The 24,159-nt window shown below is 44.9% G+C and overlaps 2 protein-coding genes across 7 annotated transcripts; one reads left to right on the top strand and one right to left on the bottom strand.

Moving 5' to 3' along the window:
• Positions 1 to 1,702: 1,702 nt before the first annotated feature.
• Positions 1,703 to 11,862, bottom strand: TTC9C (tetratricopeptide repeat domain 9C). Of its 4 annotated transcripts, none has more exons than XM_070488030.1 (4): positions 11,485 to 11,862; positions 8,794 to 9,088; positions 4,617 to 4,799; positions 1,703 to 3,390 (listed from the first exon to the last, which is right to left on the bottom strand). In XM_070488030.1, exons 2-4 carry the CDS (start codon positions 9,029 to 9,031, stop codon positions 3,296 to 3,298), a joined length of 516 nt encoding a protein of 171 aa, XP_070344131.1. In that variant the 5' UTR covers positions 9,032 to 9,088; positions 11,485 to 11,862; the 3' UTR covers positions 1,703 to 3,295. The 4 variants fall into 4 exon arrangements, with proteins under 4 accessions (XP_070344131.1, XP_014689851.1, XP_044606276.1 ...); XM_014834365.3 differs by lacking the exon at positions 11,485 to 11,862 and adding an exon at positions 10,590 to 10,728; XM_044750341.2 differs by lacking the exon at positions 11,485 to 11,862 and adding an exon at positions 9,702 to 9,850.
• HNRNPUL2 (heterogeneous nuclear ribonucleoprotein U like 2) lies at positions 10,772 to 22,660 on the top strand. Of its 3 annotated transcripts, none has more exons than XM_044750329.2 (14): positions 10,772 to 11,189; positions 13,270 to 13,405; positions 13,705 to 13,781; positions 13,977 to 14,116; positions 14,428 to 14,518; positions 14,616 to 14,728; positions 14,937 to 15,200; positions 15,373 to 15,495; positions 15,893 to 16,021; positions 16,559 to 16,727; positions 18,163 to 18,363; positions 19,368 to 19,441; positions 19,690 to 19,797; positions 19,919 to 22,660. In XM_044750329.2, the coding sequence occupies exons 1-14, from the start codon at positions 10,772 to 10,774 to the stop codon at positions 19,997 to 19,999; spliced, it is 2,124 nt and encodes a 707-aa protein (XP_044606264.1). In that variant the 3' UTR covers positions 20,000 to 22,660. The 3 variants fall into 3 exon arrangements, 2 of the variants coding, with proteins under 2 accessions (XP_044606264.1, XP_014689813.1); XM_014834327.3 differs by having other exon boundaries at positions 10,772 to 11,312; XR_006515318.2 differs by lacking the exon at positions 19,368 to 19,441 and having other exon boundaries at positions 10,772 to 11,312; positions 19,919 to 20,535.
• Positions 22,661 to 24,159: the final 1,499 nt, after the last annotated feature.

The following is a 24,159-nucleotide window of genomic DNA, read 5'->3' as shown; positions in this document are numbered from 1 at the left end:
CTGGGCCACCGAAGCGGAGCACCAAACTTAGCCACTCGGCCATCGGGTGGGCCCCTGCTCTCAGCTCTAGAGATGTATTTCTAGTTTAGGATTTCTTTTCTTAATTGGCTATTCTTCAGTTGGCGTCTAATACCTCTTCAATTGCCAAACATTTGACCAAGCTTAGCTTCACGGAACTCACCATTTCAGGCCTTCACACTGGACTTCAATTTTAATTTCTCCAAAGCCAGTGTTTCCAAAGATGATTTACTTGGACATATACTAATACTATTTTATCATAAAATACATTTATTTTTATGGGTCTTTTTGGCAAATGGTAACGAAGTGCTCTAAAGTCCCCTCCCCAATTTTATCACTAAGCAATTTCAGTATGCACTACTAAAAGAACTCTTGGGGGGAAAAAAAAAAAAGACCAAATACCATTATCATACTCAAGAAAACTGACAATAATTCCTTTTCAAATTACCCTGCTTGTCTCATAAACTTTTAGTTGTTTTTCTCAAGTCAGAATCTAAAATAGAGTCACATTTATTTGGTTGATGTCTCCTAAGCCTCTGTTAATCTATAGGCTCCCCTCCCTTTTTCCTTTCAACTTATTTATTGAAGAAATTGGGTTACTCGTCTTATGGTTTCACAGTCTGGAGTTTGTTGGGTACATCTCCATGGTATCATTTAACATGTTCCTCTGTCCAAAGGTTCCTCTAAAAATACAAATTTAGGGGCTGGCCCTGTGGCCAAGTGGTTAGGTTCACATGCTCCACTTTAGCGGCCCAGGGTTTCACCAGTTGGGATCCTGGGTGCAGACATGGCACCGCTCATAAGGCCATGCTGAGGTGGCATCTCCATGCCACAGCTGGAAGGACCCACAACTAAAGATATGCAACTATGTGCCAGGGGGCTTTGGGGAGAAAAAGGAAAAATAAAATCTTAAAAAATAATAATTAAAAAAATTATACATATATATATATATATATATATATATATATATATATAAATTTAGGGGACAGCCCAGTGGCCAAGTGGTTAAGTTTGTGCCCTCTGCTTTGGTGGCCCAGGGTCTCGCCGGTTAGAATTCTGGGTGTGGACATGGCATCGCTCATCATGCCGTGCTGAGGTGGCGTCCCAAATAGCACAACCAGAAGGACCTACAACTAGAATATACAACTATGTACTGGGTGGCTTTGGGCAGAAGAAGAAAGAAAAAAAAAAGATTGGCAACAGATATTAGCTCAGGTGCCAATCTTTAAAATATATATATATAAATTTAAATAAAACATTGATGAAACAGTAGTATAGGTAGTGTGTGGTTTTGCCAAATTGTAAACGTGGCGGGTATGAGTTCAGGAAACACTCTTCTAAACTGTCCCTTATGAGCCAAAGTATGAACCTTCACATTCACCATGAATGCTTTCTCTTCAATCAAACCCTCAAATTCTGTGTGGAAACCATTAAGGATTGATAAGGTGAGCAGCCTCTCCCTCCACCAACTTCTGAGTACAGAGATTTAGGCATCCTGCTGATGCCTTCAGGATGTGGGCTTGCCAGACCTCCTCCAGACCCACATCTGACTGCCTATCTTTGTCCACCTTCCTGTTCATTAACATCTCCATTAGGAGCTGGCCTTCAAAATTAAGACTGAAATGTAAGCCTTTGTCTCTTAGCAGTACTAATAAAAGGATTTGTGCAATAAGTTTCTAAAGTATGTTTTTAAATATCAGTTTTATTTTTTACTCATTGATGCAGAAGATAGCTTACTATAACATCAAGTCTTTGAAAGAAAAGAAAATTAGAAAGCAAAGCCAGCCCCAAACAAACAAAACATGCAACCATGACATAATTTTGTCAACAATCTAGGCTTAGAAATTCAAGAAGCTTGGAAGAGGAATAAAATATTCGACTTTGTTAGTTCTGTCCTTGGACTTCAGAGGATTATTTGGCAGAAATACTTTTTGTTGTAAGCTGTTGGTTGTATTATTTAAGGGTACAGAGAAATAAAGAGGAGTCTAGCTCATTGGGAGAGGGGGGCATTACTGACAAACGGAGCAGAATTCATGTGCACTTGGCAAGACTAAGGTGTTTTTCTTTTCCGAAATCTGTCTGTGGTTATCTGATGGCTAATAATACATTCTTATCACCTCCATTCATAAAGGTAGAGGCAGTGCTTCACGGTATCATCTACTCTGTAGAACTCATACGCTGTGGACATTATTCACAACAAGTACCCAGAATAACAAAGGAGCTCCTGATTGATGGAGCCTCCTACTGAACCACAACTGCACCAGATCTGAAGCCTGCACCCATGCCCAACAAAGCTTCCAGAAAGTTCTGTCAGGTGCTTAAAAGGCACTAAGGAAGTAGAACCCTTCCTCATTATTTCCCTCCTCTATAAGGAACTGAGCTCTTGCAAAATATAAGGAGACAGGCAAAGAATAGATTTATGTTTTTATCCTGCTCTTTTATGGTATTGCTTCTAGAAGGCTTGGCAATCTGTTTTCCCTATGTTTTTTAGAGAAACGAGCATACTACAGATTTACACCTATTAAATATTAAAATGTTTACTTGGGTGGTTTTTGGCATGAGAGCTGAAGGGTTATTAAATAAATACTTAAAATGCTTGACTCCAGACGTTTTAAGATAGAAGAGTTTAATGAAAAAAATAAGCATATTAATGATCTGAATATGAATACCATCAAAGACTAGAAATCACCAAGAGAAACTTTTGTAGGAAAAAAAGAATCTGAATGTAGGTGGACTATTACGAAGAATAAGGAATTAATTTAATAAAAAAATGGTTAATCTCAAATCTTTCATTTTAAGCCATGCGGGCCCAACTTATAATCCTCTAGTTTCACAAAAAAAATATATTTCCTAGTTTGTGGCCTGTCCAGCTTTGGCTTTGGGCATCTGAGGAAAAAAAGGAAGAAACTCCTTTCTGTCTATCCTTATTATCTCATCCTCTGCTGGCCTTCTCCTCTGTATATGAAGACATCTAACAACATCTATCATTAAAATCTATGTCATAAATATGATTAATTCCACCCATAGCTGATAAATGTTTTCTGGTTGTATTTCTCAAGGCAGATATCTCCCATACCACTTACTGAAAGCTATACAAATACACAGATGGACAAAAAAAAAAAGACACAGACTGTGTAAGTGGTAAAGAGTTTGTGCAGAATTAGAAATAAAACAGAAATCCACCTGGGTCAGAGGTATGGGATTAATTTCTCTTGCTGAGGCTCAGGTTCTTTACTGGTTTACCTAAGTTCATGTGGAGAAGCATCTTTCTTCTCTGTTAACCAAACATGCCCAGGTAGAGCTGCTTCTCTTTCCGGTGGTAGCTGCTGAGTTCCGACTGTGTTAGCTGGAGGTACCGCCGGACATTGGCGTCTTAGTATAGGGTGAAGAAGGCAAGTAGAGATAGTTAGACCATAATCGCACCTCGGTGCAGGAGAAGATAATAAGTGTTAACAACACACTTCCATTTTTAAAAATCTTTCTAAGATCTGAATACATCACAACTATTCTATGCAATGGTAAATCTCATTCATTAATAGTACTTTGAATTTTTACTGGACTGGGCTGGTTGCTAATTTAATAATGAAAAGCAGTTTGGAGAAATAGCTATTGTCATAGCAGAATCTCTACAGATACTATTCATGGGTGGCAGTGAATCTACGCACCTGAAGGTCAGAAACATGAACAAATGGCTCACATTTTATATCTTTATCAATTCATACTGGCTTTCCCATTCATTTAGTAAGGTTTTACTGCATTGTTATATGTTTGGGGACCCTCTGCTTCTAGCATCTAGTAGCTGCTCTAAGCCAGAATGCAAAAAGGAAGACAATTTTCAGCGGAATTAGTCTGTCATCTGCTTCACAAGGTCCTTTTTTGCCTTGGAAATAAAGTACCAGGTCTCAAATACTCTCTCAGTAGGCTTGCCTTTTTTTCTAGGTCATACCTGGGGTTAGCTGAGCTAAAGGATAAAATGAGAGTTAAAGCAAAAGCCAGATCCCAGCTGGAGAGCTGGCAGAAATGGGGATTATCAAGTTTATTCATTGGAATCTAGATCCTATTTCAGTCACAATGTAGGAACTGAAACTTGAACAACAATGCCTTAAAATCTCTTCCCCTGGAGGGCAGAGGGCAGATTACATACATGCCTGTTTAAGCATAAGATATTTCCTGCGAAGGCAAGAATACAAGAGTAGGAAAAGGCCTATTCGTCACACACCTTTTTATACTTTTTGAATTTGAACTATGTGAATGTATTACTACCTATTCAAAAAACTCAATAATTTAAAAAGTAAAATAGGGGCTGGCCCCGTGGCCTAGTGGTTAACTTTGCGCACTCCAGCTTTGGCGGCCCAGGGTTTCACTGGTTCAGATCTTGGGAGCGGACATGGCACAACTCATCAGGCCATGTTGAGGCGGCGTCCCACATGTCACAACTAGAAGGACCCCCAATAAAAAAATATACAACTATATAGTGGGGGGATTTGGGGAGAAAAAGCAGAAAAAAAAGTAAAATAAAATACAACCCTCTTCCACAGATACCACCTCAGTATCTCAGTTTTATTTGTCCTTACCATCTCAATCCTCTTCTCTCTCACCTTTTGGTTGCCTGTTGACAGCAGCCAGGAGGTAGTGCCGAGCCTGGTCATAGTCTTGCAGATGGAAAAAGGCCACTCCAGCCCGATACAAGGCCTTGGCATTATCAGGCTGTCGTTCCAGGACTTTCTGACTGTATTCTTTCACTCGTTCGTAGTTTACTGGTTCCATCTGAAGGAGACAGGCTAATGGGCCAAATGAAAGGAAGAGAGAAGAGGGAGGAGGGCCTTATTATACAAAGTTGCACTGGCCAACTCAAGGCAATACCAAGCATTGGATGATATCAACAACATTCATTGATCCAACAAATATATTTAAGTGTCTTCCATGTGCCAGATATTCTTCTAGGCACTGAGGATACAGCAGTGAATAAAAGCTTTACATACCTTACAATCTACTTCAATATCTACCAAAGGCTTACTATGTACCTAGTGTTGGGTTAGGCCCAGCTACAAGACTGATAAAGAATACACTTTAAAATTTCTTGAGGGGATGGCCCTGTGGCCGAGTGGTTAAGTTCGCGTGCTCTGCATCGGCGGCCCAGGGCTTCGCTGGTTTGGATCCTGGGCACAGTCATGGCACCACTCATCAGACCATGCTGAAGTGGCATCCCACATAGCACAACCAGAAGGACCTACAACTAGAATATACAACTATGTCCTAGCAGGCTTTAGGGAGAAGAAGAAGAAAATAAGATTGGCAACAGATGTTAGCTCAGGTGCCAATCTTTAAAAAAAACCCAAAAATTATTTAAAATTCTTCTTTGTTATGTCTCTTCTATCCAAGGCTTTCTGTCTTGAACCTCCCACTTCACCACAGTTCTTGTACTGCAGCTTTGTTAACAACAATGGTTGCCATTAATTGTGTGAGGAAATAGCGAGCACTGTGCTACGTGCTTGACAAACATTATCTCATTTAATCTTCTCATCCACCCTATGAAATTGGCAAGTGTTACTGTCTCCATTTAATGGATGAAGAAATCAAGGCTCAGAGAGATAAAGTAACCTGTCTAAGATCCCAGAGCTTTTAGGTGGAATGAGTAAGGAATGTGAACCAAAGACCCCAATTCCAAAATCATCATCATTCTCAATGATGCTACATTACTTCACTCTTCCCTTGGATTATTTCATGGGACCTCAAAATACAAATCTGAATAGGAGGCAATGTTCAACCTTTCTACAATTAAGAAGGGAAATGAGTTCTCTACTTCATAACTGTGTAAATTAAACATAGTATTATTAAATCATGGTGCTGAGAAGGAAGGACAATTAGGGCTGATGAGGACATTAAAGGGTCTGGGCTGATGTCTGCATCTCTTCTACAACGTCACCACCAAGTGGTCATCTGATTTATACTTAGGCATTTCCCCAGCGGTCAATCAATCCATCACTGTAGCTTTATTCATTCATTTGCTGACTAGTTATGGAACGCTGACTATGTGCTAGGCAGAGCTAGGAGCAAGAGATAAGAGGAACAAGACAAACATCTTGATAGTACATCGAGCTTGCATCCTAGTCCCCAAGAAGGAGGAACACACAATAAACAAATAAATGAATTTTTTAAAGTGCTTTGAGGGAAACAGAACTGTGCTGAGATAGAGGGAATGAGTTTAGAGTGATGTTTGATTACAGAAGGCCTAAGAAAGTGACTTTTGAGCCAAGATCTGAATGACAAGAGTCACTCAAGGGACAGGGCATTCTAACCCAAGAGAAGAGATCCTACAAAGCTAGAAGGTGGAGATGTGCTTTGCAAATTCAGAGTATGGAGGAGCCAGACCATGTTGGGCCCTGGAACTGAAAGTCAGAGTTTGGATTTTTTCTTAAGTGTAATGAGATGCCATTGGAGGGTTTTAGGCAGTGACATGATCTGATTTCCTTATGCGTAAAATGGAGATATAACTACCTTGCAGAATTTTTGTGACTATGAGAGATATTGTAAAATAAACTGCCCAACCTGTTACAGGCACTCAATAAGTGAAAATTGCTAATTCAGTGAGTCTTCAGGGAGCATCTACCAAGCACCCGCAGGCAGAGGCTCTATGGATGGCTAAGCCATAGCCTCTGCCTTCAAGTCCCCCTGGAGAGTCATGATATTTACAAGTACCCATCTCAGGGGCTGGCCCCGTGGCTGAGTGGTTAAGTTCGCGCGCCCCGCTGCAGGCAGCCCAGTGTTTTGTTGGTTCGAATCCTGGGCGTAGACATGGCACTGCTCATCAAACCACACTGAGGCAGCGTCCCACATGCCACAACTAGAAGGACTCACAACGAAGAATATACAACTATGCACTGGGGGGCTTTGGGGAGAAAAAGGAAAAAATAAAAACCTTTAAAAAAAAAAAAAAAACAAGTAGCCATCTCCAAATCATCTTATTTCTTTAATTTCTGGTCAATTCCCTAATACATATTCTATTCTCTAATAATGTACAGTATTCTGCAATGAGAACTTAAGCTCTGGAGTTAAGGATTGCCCAGGTTTTTAATTTTAGCTCCATCACTTACTAGCTGTTTGTTTCCTTAAATTTTACTCAAAGGATGGCTGTGACACTTAAACACGTTAATATGTATAAGAGGCTTAAACAGTGCTTGCCCATGGCATTTCAAAATGTCATCTCAATGAGCCCTCCCTGACTACTCTCTTTATTTTTCCCTTTCTTTTTTTTTTTTTTTTTGAGGAAGATTAGCCCTGAGCTAACATCTGCCGTCAATCTCCCTCTTTCTGCTGAGGAAACTGGCCATGAGCCAACATCCATGCCCATTTTCCTCTACTTTATATGTGGGACGCCTGCCACAGCATGGCTTCACAAGCAGTGTGTAGTAAGGGAGGGATCCGAACCGGGATCAGAACCGGCGAACCCCGGGTCGCCAAAGCAGAAGGTGTAAACTTAACCACTGCACCACCGGGCTGGCCCCCAGACCACTCCCTTTAAAAGTGAACACGCCCATGCCTGTGGCACTATCCCCATTTTCTGCTTTGTTTCTTTTCCACAGTACTTACTATCTTTAATATATTATATGTTACTTCTTCCATTAATTGTCCATCTCCCTTACCTGAATACATGTTCCATGAAAGCTGGGGTCTTTATCTGTGTTATTATACTTCTGTATCCTCAGCACCCAATAAATAACTGTTGAATGGAAACATTAGCTACTATGATTACTATTATTATTACTTGAATCTAAAAGTAGCACTTGACAGGGCCAGCCCTGGTGGCCTAGTGGTTAGTTCGATGTGTTCTGCTTTGGCAGCCCAGGTTGGGTTCCCAGCCCAGACCTACACCACTCACCTGTTAGTGACCATGCTGTGGCAGCAGCTCACATACAAAAACAGGAGGATTGGCAACAGCTGTTAGCCCAGGGCGAATCCTCCTCAGCAAAAAGAAAAAAGTGGCACTGGACTGGACACACACTGTAAAAAAGCTAGATTTTCTCCAAACCAGAGCTGGGTAGGAGTATTGTAGTAAAAAAAAAAAAAAATAACCCTTTTAAACAGCCGTTAGAAATGTAAAAACTACTCAATAATTTCTATGCCTCAACTTGGACCCTTAGAATGTTTTAATATACTTTGAAATAATTTAATTAGCTCTGTGGTTATTCTGCTTGCAATAGAACAGACCTAAGAAGTCTCCCTTCTTTTAGCAGATTAATCGTAATGATACTAATTCTTGGCATCCATCTCTTCACCCAAGATCATCTGGAGACGGAAGATAGCTGTTATCAAATTTACCATCCTGATTTATAGGAAGGAGGAAAGTGAGGAAAAGCTATCCAAAACATCTAATACAGATAACTTACTTCAGTTGAAGCAAGTGCTTTCTTTCCTGTATTTTAAATATTAAAGAAACAACGTGCTATCAGTTCAATATTTTCTCTATAGCGTGCGAAATTCCCTAAAACTATCAGCATCTCCTGGGAGTCTGTTAGAAATGCAAATTGGTAAGCCCCAACCTCAGATACGTTAAATTGGATAGTCTGGGGATGGAGCTCGGGAAGTTGTATTTAAGAAAGTCTCCAGATGAAGTTTGAGACCCGCTACCCTATCGAGACTCAATTAGAGCCCCGTAGCCCAGAAATACATATATAACTAGATGACAGCAGAAATGCACGTCAGTGTTTTCCCCAAAGTTCACAGATTTTCACCTTCCTGCCTTGACACTCTACCCGCCTTCAGCCCTGTTCTTACCAGCTAGATTGTTGTAGCAGTCTGTCTGGGTGGTGTGCAGTATGTTTTCTTGTTCAGGTGTGAGAGCCGGGCCCTGAGGTCCTAGATTAGGTATCGGGGAGGGCAGACTTGGATCCAGACCCCGCAGCTGAAGCAAAGCTCGATGGTACCTACTCACAGCATCTCGGTACTTCCCTTCCCGGTAACGCTGGTTGCCTTTTTCCTTGTACAGCTGAGCCTCCTGTAGGCGCTTCTCCATAACTCTAGGTCGCCCAGTGCTCTTGCGGAATTGAGAAAGGAAAGAGCAACTGAAGCTCTGGGGATGGGAGCAAAGTAACTGATTTTAGTAGCCGATTTAACAAGGCAGGAAATTACTCTTCTCCAGGAGGCCCCCCCAGGGAAGGAGCTTTGCTTGTTTCTACCACAGCCCCTTCCTCTCCTCTCTGCAGGATTTTTCAATCTCTAGAAGTACAGGAGAGGATATGAGAATAGTAAAGCCAGAAATTAAGTGATTTTCTAAAGACGCGATTGCGAGGGTGGGGACACTCCCGGAAAAAGCAAAGGCCCTACCAAGGAATTGCAGCAGGCGTGCGAACGCCGGCAGAATTGCCTTCCTCCTTTTCTTTTGGACACACCTCCCTGACCAGGAAGTGGAAGGGAGAAGGCGGGGACAACTGCTAAAAGATGTCTGGAGGGCTTTCCTCCCTCCTGACTCTCGCACTTATTCAACAAGCATTTGTTGACGTCTGTGCCCGGAGCTGGGGAACCGCGGTGAATGCGGTACGTGCACCGCAACCCACAGACAGACTGACGCCGCTGCAGGGCAGGTCAGTTACAAGTGCACCAAGCCCCGCGGCCAGCCCCTCGCCCTCTGCAAATGCCCAAGCCCGGAAGGCTCCCCTAGGGCTTCGGTTTACGGGCGGGAGCACCTAGACGACCGGGTCCGGTCTCCCGACAGTTTGGCGTCCAAAGTGTCGCACGCATTGCGCCACGCCACCCAATCAGAAGCGGTCCCGGAAAACTAATCCCGCAGAAACCACCCCGCCTCTCCAGCCTCCCCTGTGGACCCGGAAGAACCGCCCCCCACGCCCACCCCGCCCGCGGCGGCTTCGCCAATTGAAAAAAACCCGACTGATCAAGGATGGCCAATCAGAACTGCAGATGACGATTCAAGTTGGCCAATGAGAGAGCTACAAGGCGAGGTCAGGGCGTCTGTTGCTGGGTAGAGGTTGAGGGATTGGGGGAAAAGGAGAGCCGGGGGTTAACTGTATTCCTTGGAGTTGGACAGTCCTTTTGTTTGCTAACCAGAAAGACAATTGCTAGTAGGCTTTCATGTTGCAACAGTTTCCCTTCTGGCTTTTTTCTTTACTCTCAAGAAGCTGCTACACATATAAACAGTAGGGGAGAGAAACTAGCGAGCAAGCCTCGAGACGACAGCGCAATCGGAAATCAGACGGCAGTCGGCGGTGACAGGGTGGGAGGGGCGAGGGAGCTCCGGGCGGCTGCGCAAAGCCCCCGGCTGGAAGTACGGCCGGCCTGGCGCGCACACGCCTCCGTGCTACGAGGCACTTGAACCGAAGCCAGCCTTTCCCGGCTCCGGCTCCCGCTCCCGTGCGGCTGCGCGGTGACACCACCGGCGGCGATTGGCCCAGGGGGTGAGAGGGGGCGGGAGGTAAAGGCAGGGAAGTCCGCCGTCCTCGGCGCGCGCCCGCCCGCCGCAGGGGAACCGAGGGGGCAGGAAGGGAAGCAGCTCCCTGCGGCGTTGTTTTGGGCTCCGCGGGCCGAAGAAGGGAGGGCACGGGGAGGGAGAAACAAACCTACGTAGCGGAGGCTGCGCGCGGCCCTCGCCGCCTGCGTGCGTACGTGCGTGCGCTCGCTCGCGCGGGCTCCGTGCTGGCGCGTGAGGCGGAGGCGGGCGGCGGCGGCGCCTGCGCGGTCGGGCTCGGTCGACGGTTCGCAGGGGAGGAGGCGGCGGGAGGCGGAGGAGGCGGCGGCGGCGATGGAGGTGAAGCGGCTGAAAGTGACCGAGCTGCGGTCGGAGCTGCAGCGGCGGGGCCTGGACTCGCGCGGCCTCAAGGTGGATCTGGCGCAGCGGCTCCAGGAGGCGCTGGACGCCGAGATGCTCGAGGACGAGGCCGGCGGTGGCGGGGCCGGGCCCGGCGGGGCCTGCAAGGCGGAGCCTCGGCCTGTGGCCGCGTCGGGCGGCGGCCCGGGCGGGGACGAGGAGGAGGACGAAGAGGAGGAGGAGGAGGACGAGGAGGCGCTGCTTGAGGACGAGGACGAGGAGCCACCCCCTGCCCAGGCCTCGGGCCAGGCCGCGCAGCCGCCGCCGGAGCCCCCGGAGGCGGCAGCCATGGAGGCCGCGGCCGAGCCTGATGCTTCCGAGCAGCCGGCGGAGGAAGCCACGGCCGAGTCAGGTGGGGTAAACGGCGGCGAAGAGCAGGGCACCGGCAAGGGGGAGGAAGACGAGCCGGAGGAGCGGAGCGGGGAGGAGACGCCGGGATCCGAGGCGCCTGGTGACAAGGCCGCCGAGGAACAGGGTGAGAAGCTGGCAGCGGAGCCTGGCTCCAACCTGCCGGGTGCGCCCCTGACCCAGCACCCAGCCCTGCACCGCGGGGTCCGATCCCTTGTTCTCACTTGCCTGAAAGTGTGAGATTCCCATCGGCATTTGGTGGGACTCCCCAGGGGAGGTGGCTGTCGTTCGCTACCTACCTTTGTAGGGGATTTGGCCGCCTCTGGTGGCCCCACTCTCCGCAGGAGGGAGGTTGCTGCCTCACTTGCTTTCTTGGTGGTGGTGGATGGAAGTGAGCGGTTTTGCACGCGAACTGCTCCGTGAGCGACCTGTGGAGCAGCCTCCCGCGGTGCTGCTTGTCTTTTCCTAAACCGAGACTTCTGAGGTTTTGCCGATTACACGGACAGCCAGACAGGCTGCTGGAGGCTTCAGCCTTTGGGTTTACCTGACTGTTGAGTTTTTCGCCATAAAAATATTAAGCAATAAACTAAGTTCGTCAAAGTTCGGTCCATCAAAAAGCATGTTGCTAGAGCTTGAGCCACGCAGGGAATCTGGAAATCTAACCTTGTTCCTGCTTTAACAGCAGGGGACAGCCTGTGGTGTGAGGGTGTCGAGTTTAATAGTTAACTAGTGAAGAGAAAGCCTTAATCTAGTGCGTCTAGAATAAGTTAGTTAACGATACTTGGCTAGTAGGGGTTTTACCTTGCCTGTGTTCTTATGATTAAATTTTAATCTTCCCGCTGAGTCGAAGGATGGGCATATTTCCGTAGACTTGGGTAACCTTTTATATTTTGGGTCCCTGGCTTCCTGAATTGAAATGATTGAGGTGTTGGTGGGGCCGTTGAGCAACCTTGTGGAAGAGAATGTGTAGAGTCACCTCGGGGAGTTAGTGACCTTTCTTCCTTTGAAGTGATTGGATTGTTAGAGCTGATCCATAACTATCTGTCAGAGTAGAGACAACTAGAACTACTTCCAAGTCTTACTATGAAGTGGGTTGCTTTCGTTCTTTTTGTAAGACAGTTTTTAGCCTGCTACTCAGTATCGTGGTATAATTGGAACCCATTCTCCGACAGTCACATGCAACTTGCAGATTGTCTGTCCTATGTCCAGGAACAGAAATCCCATTACATAACCTTTGACTTAACGGGTATCCCAAATAGCAGATAAAAAAGGTTGAGAGGTAAAGAACTGCTTTAAAGAAATTATCAAAAATCTTAGTGTTGCAAACTACAAAAGCTTTAACGAAAAATTGGGGGTTTTTCCTCCTCTTTTAAAGAATGTTGCTAAAGGTATGACAACACCTTTCTGCCCCAAATTTTGTGCAGTAAAGATGCAGTATTATTTATGGGCCTCTTGTGACTCAGTGGTATGCTTTTGCAACTTTTAGTAAGAATCCATGATAAAAATACAGCTCTGTAGTAAGAATCCTTGATGAAAATACACCTCATGCACCTGAGTCCATTTCCTATATAAGTGAAGCTGTAGATGGCTGTGCATTTTAAAGCTGGAAAGGCAAATTATTAAAAAAAAGAAATTGAGCCTTCTGTATCATGAAACTGTGGAACAGGGTTGGAAAATATATCTTGTCTAGGTTAAATCCAGTGTGATGATCAAGAATCAAAATTAAATTAACCTATGAAGTTTTTTAAAGACTGAAGAGGTTTTTTTTTTAATGTCATATTGGTGGGAAAATCTGCAAGATTGACCTGATTTAAGCAGATAAATTTAGAATGCAGAAATTGTCCAATTTTTATCTGTTGCTTGACTGTAATTAGTCCATAATCTTTTTTTTTTTTTTCAAGTAAAATCCCAACCAGTGACAGAAAGATGATCTTTGGAAATAAAATGTTCCATAGATGCAGGAGGAATAACCTGGCTCTTCTGATTAGACAGATACTCAGATGCCCCGTTAGTTTCTTTTGGTTCTGAGCTTATTCTACACTCTAGTATGAAAACTGCTGATTTTCTTTCCCTCCTTTTTGTAGGAGATGACCAAGATAGTGAAAAGTCAAAACCAGCAGGCTCAGATGGTGAGCGGCGGGGGGTAAAGAGACAGCGGGATGAGAAGGATGAACATGGCCGAGCTTACTATGAATTCCGAGAGGAGGCTTACCACAGCCGGTGAGGGAAACAGTCCCTTTCATTGAAGGGAGTGTCTGCTCTGATTTTGGTATACCTGATGTTGATTGGAGAGTCTGGAAAGAGGGGTGGATTAAAAACGGAATAGGTTTTTATAGGCATAAGGTTTAGATTGACTCTACCCTGAAAGCTCCTCTTGCCCTTTTCTCATTTGTTGAAAGAAGCTGTCTGCTGGTATTTTATATTTGCTGGTAGTTTAAAACAGACATGATGTCATGCAGACCCCGGTCAAAGAAGAGGGCTTTGGTTACATTGTGTTTGCTTTTCTCCCATATGTATAGCTCAAAGTCTCCACCACCCCCTGAAGAAGAGGCAAAAGATGAGGAGGAGGATCAAACTCTTGTGAACCTGGACACGTGTATGTATAAGGCAGACAGGTTGGGGTTTGAACCAATCACAAGTGATTTTGGAGATTAACACTTGTGCCCTGCAACTTTTAAGAGATTTAGCACATGGGAGACTTTGTATCCATTCTTGACAACTGGGTATATTTGTGTTCTTTGGGTGGCTTTCCAGTCTTGGGCATTGGAGTAAACAGATTGCTTCTTAACAGATACCTCGGATCTCCATTTTCAAGTGAGCAAAGACCGCTATGGAGGGCAGCCCCTTTTCTCAGAGAAGTTCCCCACCCTTTGGTCTGGGGCAAGGAGTACTTACGGAGTGACAAAGGGGAAGGTCTGCTTTGAGGCCAAGGTAGTATGTGCAGCTCATTAAGACCATTCGTTTATTAAATTGTTCATTAAACTACTGTGTACTGGCAGTACTATGTACTGCCTACCAGTATTTTATTAGTGCAGAAAAGGCACCACGCTTTAACAGTAACCGTAGCTCCAGTAACCAAAACATTGATCCCCATGGCTTTAAAGTCCATTGACAGTTGTTATTCTGATGTTGAGTTGTGATCGTTGTCATTTTCAGTTTGTATAGAAATCTTGTTTTTCTAACTCAAACTTTGCTCCTGAGCTGGTCAGAGTATCTCAGAGTTCCTTTTCTTACTTGGCCAGGTAACCCAGAATCTCCCAATGAAAGAAGGCTGCACAGAAGTTTCTCTCCTTCGAGTTGGATGGTCTGTTGATTTTTCCCGTCCACAGCTTGGTAAAGTTATCTTTGATTTAATTGTTAGTGTTTGCTACCATATTGCTTACTCCGTGGGAAGTTTGGGTGTAGGTAACTTATTTGTTGACTCTTCCAGGTGAGGATGAATTCTCTTATGGTTTCGATGGACGAGGACTCAAAGCAGAGAATGGGCAGTTTGAGGAATTTGGCCAGACTTTTGGGGAGAATGATGTTATTGGCTGCTTTGCTGTAAGTGTTGTTGAAAGTGGTGGATTCATAGCAAGGAGCGGATAGAGGGCACTGGGAATTCAATTTGCTTTTCATCAGCTGCTGTCTTTTGTGCATTGCTCACTTGTGTTGTGCAGCAGTCTGAATAAAAAAGAAAAGGTTAAATAGTAAGATTTAATCGACCTCAAAGCCTCTACACCCATAATGCTCTTGTCTTTTGTCGTTGTAGAATTTTGAGACAGAAGAAGTAGAACTTTCCTTTTCCAAGAATGGAGAAGACCTAGGTGTGGCATTCCGGATCAACAAGGAGTCTCTGGCAGACCGGGCCCTCCTACCCCATGTCCTCTGCAAAAATTGTGTTGTGGAATTAAACTTTGGTCAGAAGGAGGAGCCCTTCTTCCCACCACCAGAAGAGTTTGTGTTCATCCATGCTGTGCCTGTCGAGGAGCGTGTGCGCACTGCAGTCCCTCCCAAGACCATAGAGGAGTGTGAGGTATGCCAAACAGTTTCCAAAAACTTAGTGCTCACGCTTTGGAATGGTGGGCAGGTAGCTTTTCTTCTCAAAGCTTTACTGAACCGGGGCGGGGAGGGTGTTCTTAAATTGGGCTTTATAAACATGACGCTCACTTCTTTTTCATTGCGTTCCTGGTTCTGTTGACTTGCAGGTGATTCTGATGGTGGGACTGCCTGGATCTGGAAAGACCCAGTGGGCCCTGAAATACGCTAAAGAAAACCCTGAGAAAAGATACAACGTCCTGGGAGCTGAAACTGTGCTCAATCAAATGAGGGTGAGCTGGGGGAGGTTAGTCAGCTGTGGTGTTTGCTCTGGAGGTACCAAGAAATGCCTATGACTTTTCCCCATTGGAGTTAATCTTTCAAGTGCCTGAGAACAAGGGTCCCACAAATGGAGAAATGAGTTCTTTTCCATATGTGTTTAAGGTAGATTTTTCCCCCTTTGCTATATTGTCACATTTTGAAAGCTGATAAAATCTAGACTGTTTCCAGATTGAGACTGGAAATGACTCCTACAGGAAATGGACAACATTCACAGCACTGAGGAATAGGAGTGAACTGATGTGGTAGCTTTGGTGGCATTTAAAGAAGTGACATTTACCAGTGGCTCTTGGGCTTTAACTTACTGCATAACTTCTTGTGTTTCTGTTCACTTCCTCTCAAATATACCAGATGAAGGGGCTCGAGGAGCCAGAGATGGACCCCAAAAGTCGAGACCTTTTAGTTCAGCAAGCCTCCCAGTGCCTTAGTAAGCTGGTCCAGATTGCTTCCCGGACAAAAAGGAACTTCATTCTTGATCAGGTATTCAGACATTCAAAAGAAATCCAACTTTACAGAAAGTCCAAGGATGAAAAGTTTGGCATCCATTCAATGTGATAAAATTGCTTAGAGTCGAAGTGGGGTGCACACGTAGAGAGAGACTGGATTAAGGAGCAGAATCAGATTACCTAATTGAGAACCAGTGGTTGTGTGTTACAATCGTAATGTTTTTTGAGCTCAAAGGGATACCTTTTATTAGTGTTTTTACCAAGAATATATGGACCCAGACTCTAAAATACATAATAGAGGCAATGGAAAGAGCATTGGAGCTCGTTTGAATTCTTGGCTCCACCACCTACCAGCTTTGTGACCTTGGACAAGTCTTGGCCTCTCTGAGTCTCAGTTTTCCTCATGCAAAACTGGATAATATCTGTCACATAGAGTTTGAAGAATTAAAGATTGTTTGTATAAGACCCCTAATCTGGTGCCTCCCGTGTCAGAGATGCTCACTAAGTGTTTTGATTGAATTTGAGTGATAATTTTTGTTCCTAAAACATCTGTTACTCCTCCTATCCCTAGTGTAATGTGTACAACTCTGGCCAACGGCGGAAGCTCTTGCTGTTCAAGACTTTCTCTCGGAAAGTGGTGGTGGTTGTCCCTAATGAGGAAGATTGGAAGAAGAGGCTGGAGTTGAGGAAGGAAGTGGAGGGAGATGACGTGCCTGAGTCTATAATGCTGGAGATGAAAGGTGGGCTAAACTTGTACAAGTTAGGGATCCTGTCCTTGGTCAGTGCACACCTTACTAGGGCCTGGTAGGGCCTGGAGTGATTCTGTGCATCCAAAGTGTAAATCTGAAGAGTAAATAAATGGGTGTGAGCACTTGTAGATAAATGAACAGAGTGAATGAAGAAGCAGTAGCCCCTTGACTCCTTCTGGATAAGATACAAAAAGGGAAATAGAAAAAAACCCAGAGGGGTAGGGAATAGTAATGAGCCACAGGATAATTATAAACTCAAGGCAGAGGCTTCATCGAGTCAGTTATTCATTTAGTAGATGCTTAAAGGGTGTCTGCTATCTGTTCAGTACTGTACTAGACATAGAGAAATAGCGAACGAAAAAAATGCTCCACCTTCATTGAATTTATATTTTAGAGGGAGGAGATTATTATGGTTCAAATTAAAATATGGTGGTTGGAGTGAATGATTTCATCAGCGTATCTTGATTTCTAGTGTCACAATATGCTTGTTTTTTGTTTGTTTGTTTTGGGTTTTGTAATGTGCCTGAAATCTTTAATGCAATGCAAAGCTTTATAGCAAAGTCTCTGTAAGGCAGAATTAACTGTCTTAATTGATCTGCTTCCTGCTCCCTTCAGGGTGTGCTTTTCCCCTTGCTACCTTCCGCTCCTGGCATCCCAGCTGTCCTATCAACTCCTGGCTCTTCGACTTCTGATAATACCCAGGCTTAGGAGCTGCTTATCCGTCTAAGAGCTGGATTCTCCAAGTTTACTCAGCATGAACTATGCCAGTCCATAACTGATACTCAGGCACTCAGAGGAATTTAGTTCAGTTTTATCAAAGTGAGGGCTAACTGGATTGGTTTAAGAATCAAGAGAGTCACCATTGAACTGAAGTCCACCAGGACTCAGCCTCTGAACTTGATGTCTGGAGACTGGCGAATGTGCCAGCCCATCATGCACAGGTGGTAAATGAGACCCCTTGTGCTTCTGTCCTGTTCCCCTTGTACAGAGGAGTAAGTGCTCTTAGGCTTGGGTCAGTTGTTCATTGAGTCTCTTTTAAAAGTGGATTTCTTAGCATCTTATCTAACCAACACCAAAACTTTCTCAGTTACTTTTGGCCTCTGGCTGCCTGCTTCTGCCCTGATAGGAAACCTTAACCAGGTTCACTCTTAATTTATTATGGATCACTTGAGAACTTGGAAATCTACAGTTTGCAGAGAGCCCTTTGCCTGGGGCTGTTACAATTTAGGGAAAACTTATTTTATGTTTTATGGTAGGGAAAGTGACTTGTTTCTTTAAACGTGAGTGGATATGAACCCAGCACTTTTTTGTGCATTAGAAGATGAGGCTGAGAAAATGTTATTCTTCCTGTAGTCAAGTTTTCGTAATGAGATCTTACCCATCTCTGCACTTTTCAGGCCCACAAGCTTCTCTCTTACTCTTACAGCCAACTTCTCTCTGCCTGAGAAATGCGACTATATGGATGAGGTGACATACGGGGAGCTGGAGAAGGAGGAAGCTCAGCCCATCGTCACAAAGTACAAGGAGGAGGCCAGGAAGCTGCTGCCCCCCTCCGAGAAGCGGACAAACCGCCGAAACAATCGAAACAAGCGTAACCGGCAGAACCGAAGCCGAGGCCAAGGCTATGGTGAGTCCTGGGGGCCCGCCAGCCCCCAGTCTGTCTGTTCTTTGTGCTGAGTACAGCAGGATCCACGAGGAAACCAAGTCAGGTCACTAACAATAAGGAAGTACCTTCTTTATGGAGCTTATTTCTTCTTGGATCTTTTACCCCCCAGCTTCTTGTGCTTTTTCCATAAGCCTTCAACAAAAGGTAGTTAGTTTTGAACAAAAATGTTTCCTTGAAAAGCAATGCTTACGCCTTCTCATTTTTCTAGTTTTCATTCTTACATATGGACTCCGCACTTCACTATTATAGCATATCTGAAGGATTTCTGCAGTGAAATCAGATTCTCATTTTAAGTTTTCTTGCTGCTTTGTCTCTCGGATCAACCCAACTGTAAAAACCAAAAAGTGAATACGTTATTCAGTAATTTTTTGAGTCACAAAGTGAGTTAGGCTATTAGTGGAATTAGTTTCCCTCCTGAAAGTCTGGTTTGTCAGTTAATGTCTTAGTGTGCATTCACTGCCCTTTAAAAATGTGTGTGTGTGTGTTGTCAAAATTTTGAGTGCCAGCTGTGTTAGGCACTGGGAATACCAACAGTTCCTGCCCTGGAAAAGCTTATTATTTAGACTTTGTCTCATTTGTATAAAATGATGGGTCTGGGTTATATGATATCTGAGATCCCTTCCAGGGCTGAAAGTCTGTGATTCTATGAATGGCAGTTTTTACTCATGTTTCTAACTCTGCCATGTAATGTATCCCTTTGCCATCTTAAATGTTTTGCAGGAATTGGGGAGCTTCAAAAGCAAGGTGGCTTGATTTTCTTGTGTCTCTATTCCTCTGCCCTCCCCCCTCAGACTTTTTAAAAAAAGATCCTGGCTGGTGCTTTAATTAACATTGTGTGAGCCTGACAGAAGCAGGCCTCCTATTCCCCCAGAATTGCCTTTGGCTCCGACTTTTTGATTTCCACTCAGATGTGGAGCCAGGACCCCATGCCAGCTGTCTGAGCGCGCTCTCCATTTCTCTTCCAGTGGGCGGGCAGCGCCGAGGCTACGACAACCGGGCCTACGGGCAGCAGTACTGGGGGCAGTCTGGAAACAGAGGGGTGAGTGCAGCTCTCCTTCTGCTCCTCCCTCTGGGCCGTGATAGCCATTCCTATTGGCTTGGGGGAGCAGAGTGGTTTGGGCTGTTTTCTCAGGGCTTAGGGTTTTCCCCATTTAATGTGTTCCTCTGGAAGATTAAGCCTGTTCAAAATATCAAGCTAAGATTTGTCTCACTTAAGATGGGGGATAGCAGTGGATCATGATGCTGAAAACCCATAAATCTTCACTCCTCCTCTTTCTCCTTTCTCAGGGTTACCGTAATTTCTACGATCGATACAGGGGAGACTACGATCGATTCTATGGGCGAGATTATGAGTACAGCAGATACAGAGACTATTACAGACAATACAATCGGGATGTAAGTATCTTCTGGGGCTAGAGAGAGGGTGAAGCGGGACAGGACCAGAGGAATGAGTGTCATGCCTCTCCGTCCTCAGCCAGCTGTGGCTCCAAGTGATGGGGTTTCCCCTCTCTTCTAGTGGCAGAATTACTACTACCACCACCCCCAGGACAGAGACCGATACTACAGGAACTACTACGGTTACCAAGGGTATCGGTGAAGCCCTGCCATGGTCGCCTGTCAGCCATGAAGCTGAATATCTGGGGGTGCCAGGCACCCCCCAAAACACAACCAAGGAAAACAGGGGCTGTCGGGGTGGGGCTGAGCTGCCGGGGAGGGGCGGTCGGGGGGAGGGTGCGCAAGCAGGGGTGGGGGAGGGGGGAGGTGGAAACCAACAACAAAACTGTACATTTTTTTTAAAGTTTGTTGAAAAGAATATTGTCTTATTCTATAAAACATTTCAAACCTAGTTAGATATTTGTAATCAAAAAACATTTGCGCAGAAAGCAGCACTTAGGGCTGCCTGTCCTATACCCTGCAGTTGGACAGGAAAAGAACCGAAAATGTCACCCTTCTGACATTCTAAGGCAGCTGGACTGGCAGCCAAGTAAGGGAGAGTGACGAGGTGGTACGGAGAGGGTGGGGAGCGTGTGAAGGCACTCTCCAGAGCAGGCAGGTGTGGGGACAGAGGGAGAGCTTGTGACTGGGGCAGTGAAAATAAACGATTGGCTCTTATCAATCACTTGCACCAACTAACCGTTTGTATTTTCTTTACCGACCTTTCCCTCTTGGGATATCTGGTCTGGTGGGCTGGGAGGCCAAAGTGTCCCTATCTCCACTTTCCTGTGCCTTCGTGCTGTTTGGCTGAGGCATGGAGACTACCAATTGGGTGGTTCTATTATATAGGATTCCCAGGCCGAGGCAGCATGGGGATTGTTCTTGATTACAGAGCAGAAAAGCTTGCACCCTCTATGTACCCATTAATGAATTTCCGTAAAATCTTGGGGAAGAATGGGATTGCAGCCCTCAGCCTGAAGATTGTGATTGGCCAGTCTCTACTCTCTCGTCTTCCAAGGTTGAGACAGGCAGGAAATCTCTGAAATCATCTCTCTTCGAGTATCTGTCCTCTTTTGTGCGAGAGAAGGAACGTTTCTCAGGGTTTCAGCTCACACAGAAACGAAGCAGGATTCTTTTCACTGCAGCAGGCTATGTATATAGGTGAATCCTGTGGTGTGGGCTACCAGGCCCAGGTGCTGAGAATAGCAACTATTTTATACAGTATGGAGGGCCCTGCCCTGCTGGTTTTTTTGATACACAGGTAGAGAGTGAATAGAAAGGGGGAGGGTGGGGTGGGAGGCAGCTCAGTGGGGCTGCTGAAACAGGAAGAGCGTGAGTGTGAGCGTGTGTAATGCGTACATGAAAGGGAGCACCCCTTCCCGACTTCTGGAGACGGGATTCCTCTGGGGGTGCTTTCCCTGTGTGTCCCCAGAGAGGCCTCTAGGCAAGAGACTTCAGTTGGGATAGTTTTTGTTTGTAACTTTACCAACACCCTCCCAGTTCTTGACAAACAGCTTCAGGTTGCTGGGTGCAAGAGTATGGGTGGGATATGGGAATGCTCTTTCATTACTTAGCTTCAGTTTTAATTCATCTTTCTGCTCAGCATTGTGTCAGCCAAGAGCTTACTCAGCAGACACCACGTACTCCAGCACTTCCTAGAGAGGGAAAACCCTGGGTTGTGCTACTACAAAATGCTTCACTACCATTTCCTCACCTGGGCAGTTCTCTGTTTAAAATTTTGTGCTGAGATTGGATCTTTCTCTCCCTCTCCCACTGTTAACTGCCATGCAGCCCTTCTCTAGGTGCAGGCCCTCCTTCTCGCCCTGTAGTGCCCCTGTCTGTGACACACCCTTCTGCTCCACAAGTACCTCTGACCCCGAGGCTTGAATGAGGGGGCTGGTAGGAAATACATTTGCTTGCTCGCAATGATGTCCTTTCTCTGGGCGCCTGCTTTCCTCTGGTGCCATCAAATGGATTTGTGTGTGGCAGTGGGTGAAGTGATTGCATGAACTTTTCTGTAACCCACTAACTTTTTATTATTAAGGGAGTTTGAGAAAGCTTTGCTCGTAGTGTCAGGACAAGGAGGTAAAAACTGGAGCCCAAAGAAATTCCCTTAGGGCAAGATTATGTTATAATAGGAAATTGAACTTGAAGCAGAAGCTGCCACCCCTTTGCAAATGTTTAGTCCTGCAGCGAATAGCATCTTTTTATTGTCTATGACGTGGTTTGGGGATGCTAGGCCCTCAGGGCCAGGGGGACAAAGCTTAAGCTGCTTTGGGTTTTTTTGTGGGGAGGGAGGGTTAGGGGAGGTATTTGCTGTTAATTTTTGACACTAGAAAGTCATCTTTTTTTAAAAAGCTGTTTTTCTAGGTGGGTGGAGAGTGAAACTGCCACATCCTTTTGGTTTAGTCCAAGAGATCACTTGCAATGACAGTAGATGTCTGGGTTTTGTTTCTGTCTGTCTTTTTATTATGAAAAAAACAATGTTAAGGGGGGAAATGTGGATTAACAGGAGGGATCCCTAGCCTTGTTTTCCTTAGAAGACTTGTTTAGTGTTTTATCAGACGTCTCTTGTAGTTGTTATAGATGGAAAAGCTTGTGAGAAAAACAAACACCACATGGAGCCTGTAAATGTTTTTGCACAACCTGTAAAGCATTCTTGGAAGTGGCCAGTAAAAAAGGGTTTTACCATTTAAAAAAAAAATGTAACTGTGTCATTGTTTACATCTGTAACTTTTTCCTCCCCTGTTCTCATTACAACATTCTGGCAAAAATGTAGGCACAGTAGCTTCCAGTTTTAGAATAAATAACCATTTGGATTGAATTCACTCTCTCTCCTGTGGCTGCACTGACTGGGGCCGAGTGTGTCATTGGGGGATTTATTTATTTATTTCAGATGCTGCTTCCTCAAGTTGCACTGGGTCCACCCAAGGACGGCTTTCCTCTTTCATGGCTGTTCCTCCCTCCCTAGTCTACCATGCCTTCACTTGGGAGCCAGCCGTTCCTTCACTCCGTGGTTCTTGGCCTATTTAAGTGCTTTTTTATGCTAAGATCTTGAGCCGTTGGAGTAGAAGGAAATTATAACTCATGACCTCTGTGTTTTTGGCCAATCCTAAAACCAGTTGGACGCTTGAAGTTAAATCTGTTTCCATTTAGGAGCCAAATAAGTTTATTCCTAAGTAATTACCTACCACTTAGGAAGAAAAGCCTGCTCATTCAACAGAAGATGTTTGATGCGGGTTATTTTCTACTGAATTTAGAGAATGAGAAGATAACTTTAACAAAATCACTATTGCATTTACTAGCACCAAACTGATCCTAATTGTACTTCTCCTAAATGGTCAGGGACTTATTAAGGCTCGGGTGCCACAGGTTCATGGTACCCAGTGTTTTTTGACAGAGTAGTGATATAGATGGCGATACTGCTCTCACTCTGTATGAAACACAGATTCAAACACTTAAACGGGCTTACAGCTTTGTCCCCTAAAGGCTGTACCCTCAATTTCAGTGTTTGCCCATGCTCTAGGATGTTTACAGTTACTCAATGTTAGAGCTAATCAGTCATTTTAAATGTTTGTTTATAGGTCATGCCTTGGTCTCTAGTAACCTCCAAGTCCCTTTTTTTCCCCCAACTAGGATTGCAGCCATTTACTCCTAATATATGAGTATGAAAATTGAGTGCAGAAAAATTGAGCAGAGCTTAAACAAAAAAAAAACTATCAAGATTACATTTATTGAGCGCTTCTGGAGTTTTACCAAGTCTGAGCTGATAAGGAAATTTTCACTTAGTGCCCTGGAATTTGCCCAACACTCTGATGCAGTAGGAAGAGGGAAAGGTTCTTCAGAAGTGACTGCTTGTCATTTAAGTGTGTATAGTGCGATCCATTCCTTAGGTATTTGAATGCCTGCTCTGTGCCAGACACTGTCAAGATGCAGGGATTAAAAGACTTGATCCTTCCAGGAGTTTTCACAAACACCAAGAAAGACCCAAGCCAGCTCCTGAACAGAATGGGGGTAGGTCCCCACTTAAAGGCAGCCAGATTACTTACCCTGTTTCCTCATCTCTAGGATGAGGGGATTAATTAGATGATCTCCAGGACCTGTTAGGGCTCCAAAGTTCATCAACAGCTGGAAAACTGCTATTCCTGAAGGTGCCCCAAGTTCACTGCCTACCCCCGGAGCCTGTGTAGCCTGTGTGGAACACTTTATTCCCTTGGTTTCTTCTCCCCTTGCTGACTTCCTGTGTGAAGGTGTGGGGAAGCTGGGGGTGGTGGGCTATCCCTAATACAGGTCACCCCTCTACTACTGCAGGGCAATCCTGCC

The sequence above is a fragment of the Equus asinus genome, chromosome 17 (genome assembly GCF_041296235.1).
Source record: "Equus asinus isolate D_3611 breed Donkey chromosome 17, EquAss-T2T_v2, whole genome shotgun sequence".
NCBI classification, from domain to species: domain Eukaryota; kingdom Metazoa; phylum Chordata; class Mammalia; order Perissodactyla; family Equidae; genus Equus; species Equus asinus.
Note: the sequence above shows the minus strand (reverse complement) of the source record. Positions and strands in the feature narration are given on the sequence as shown.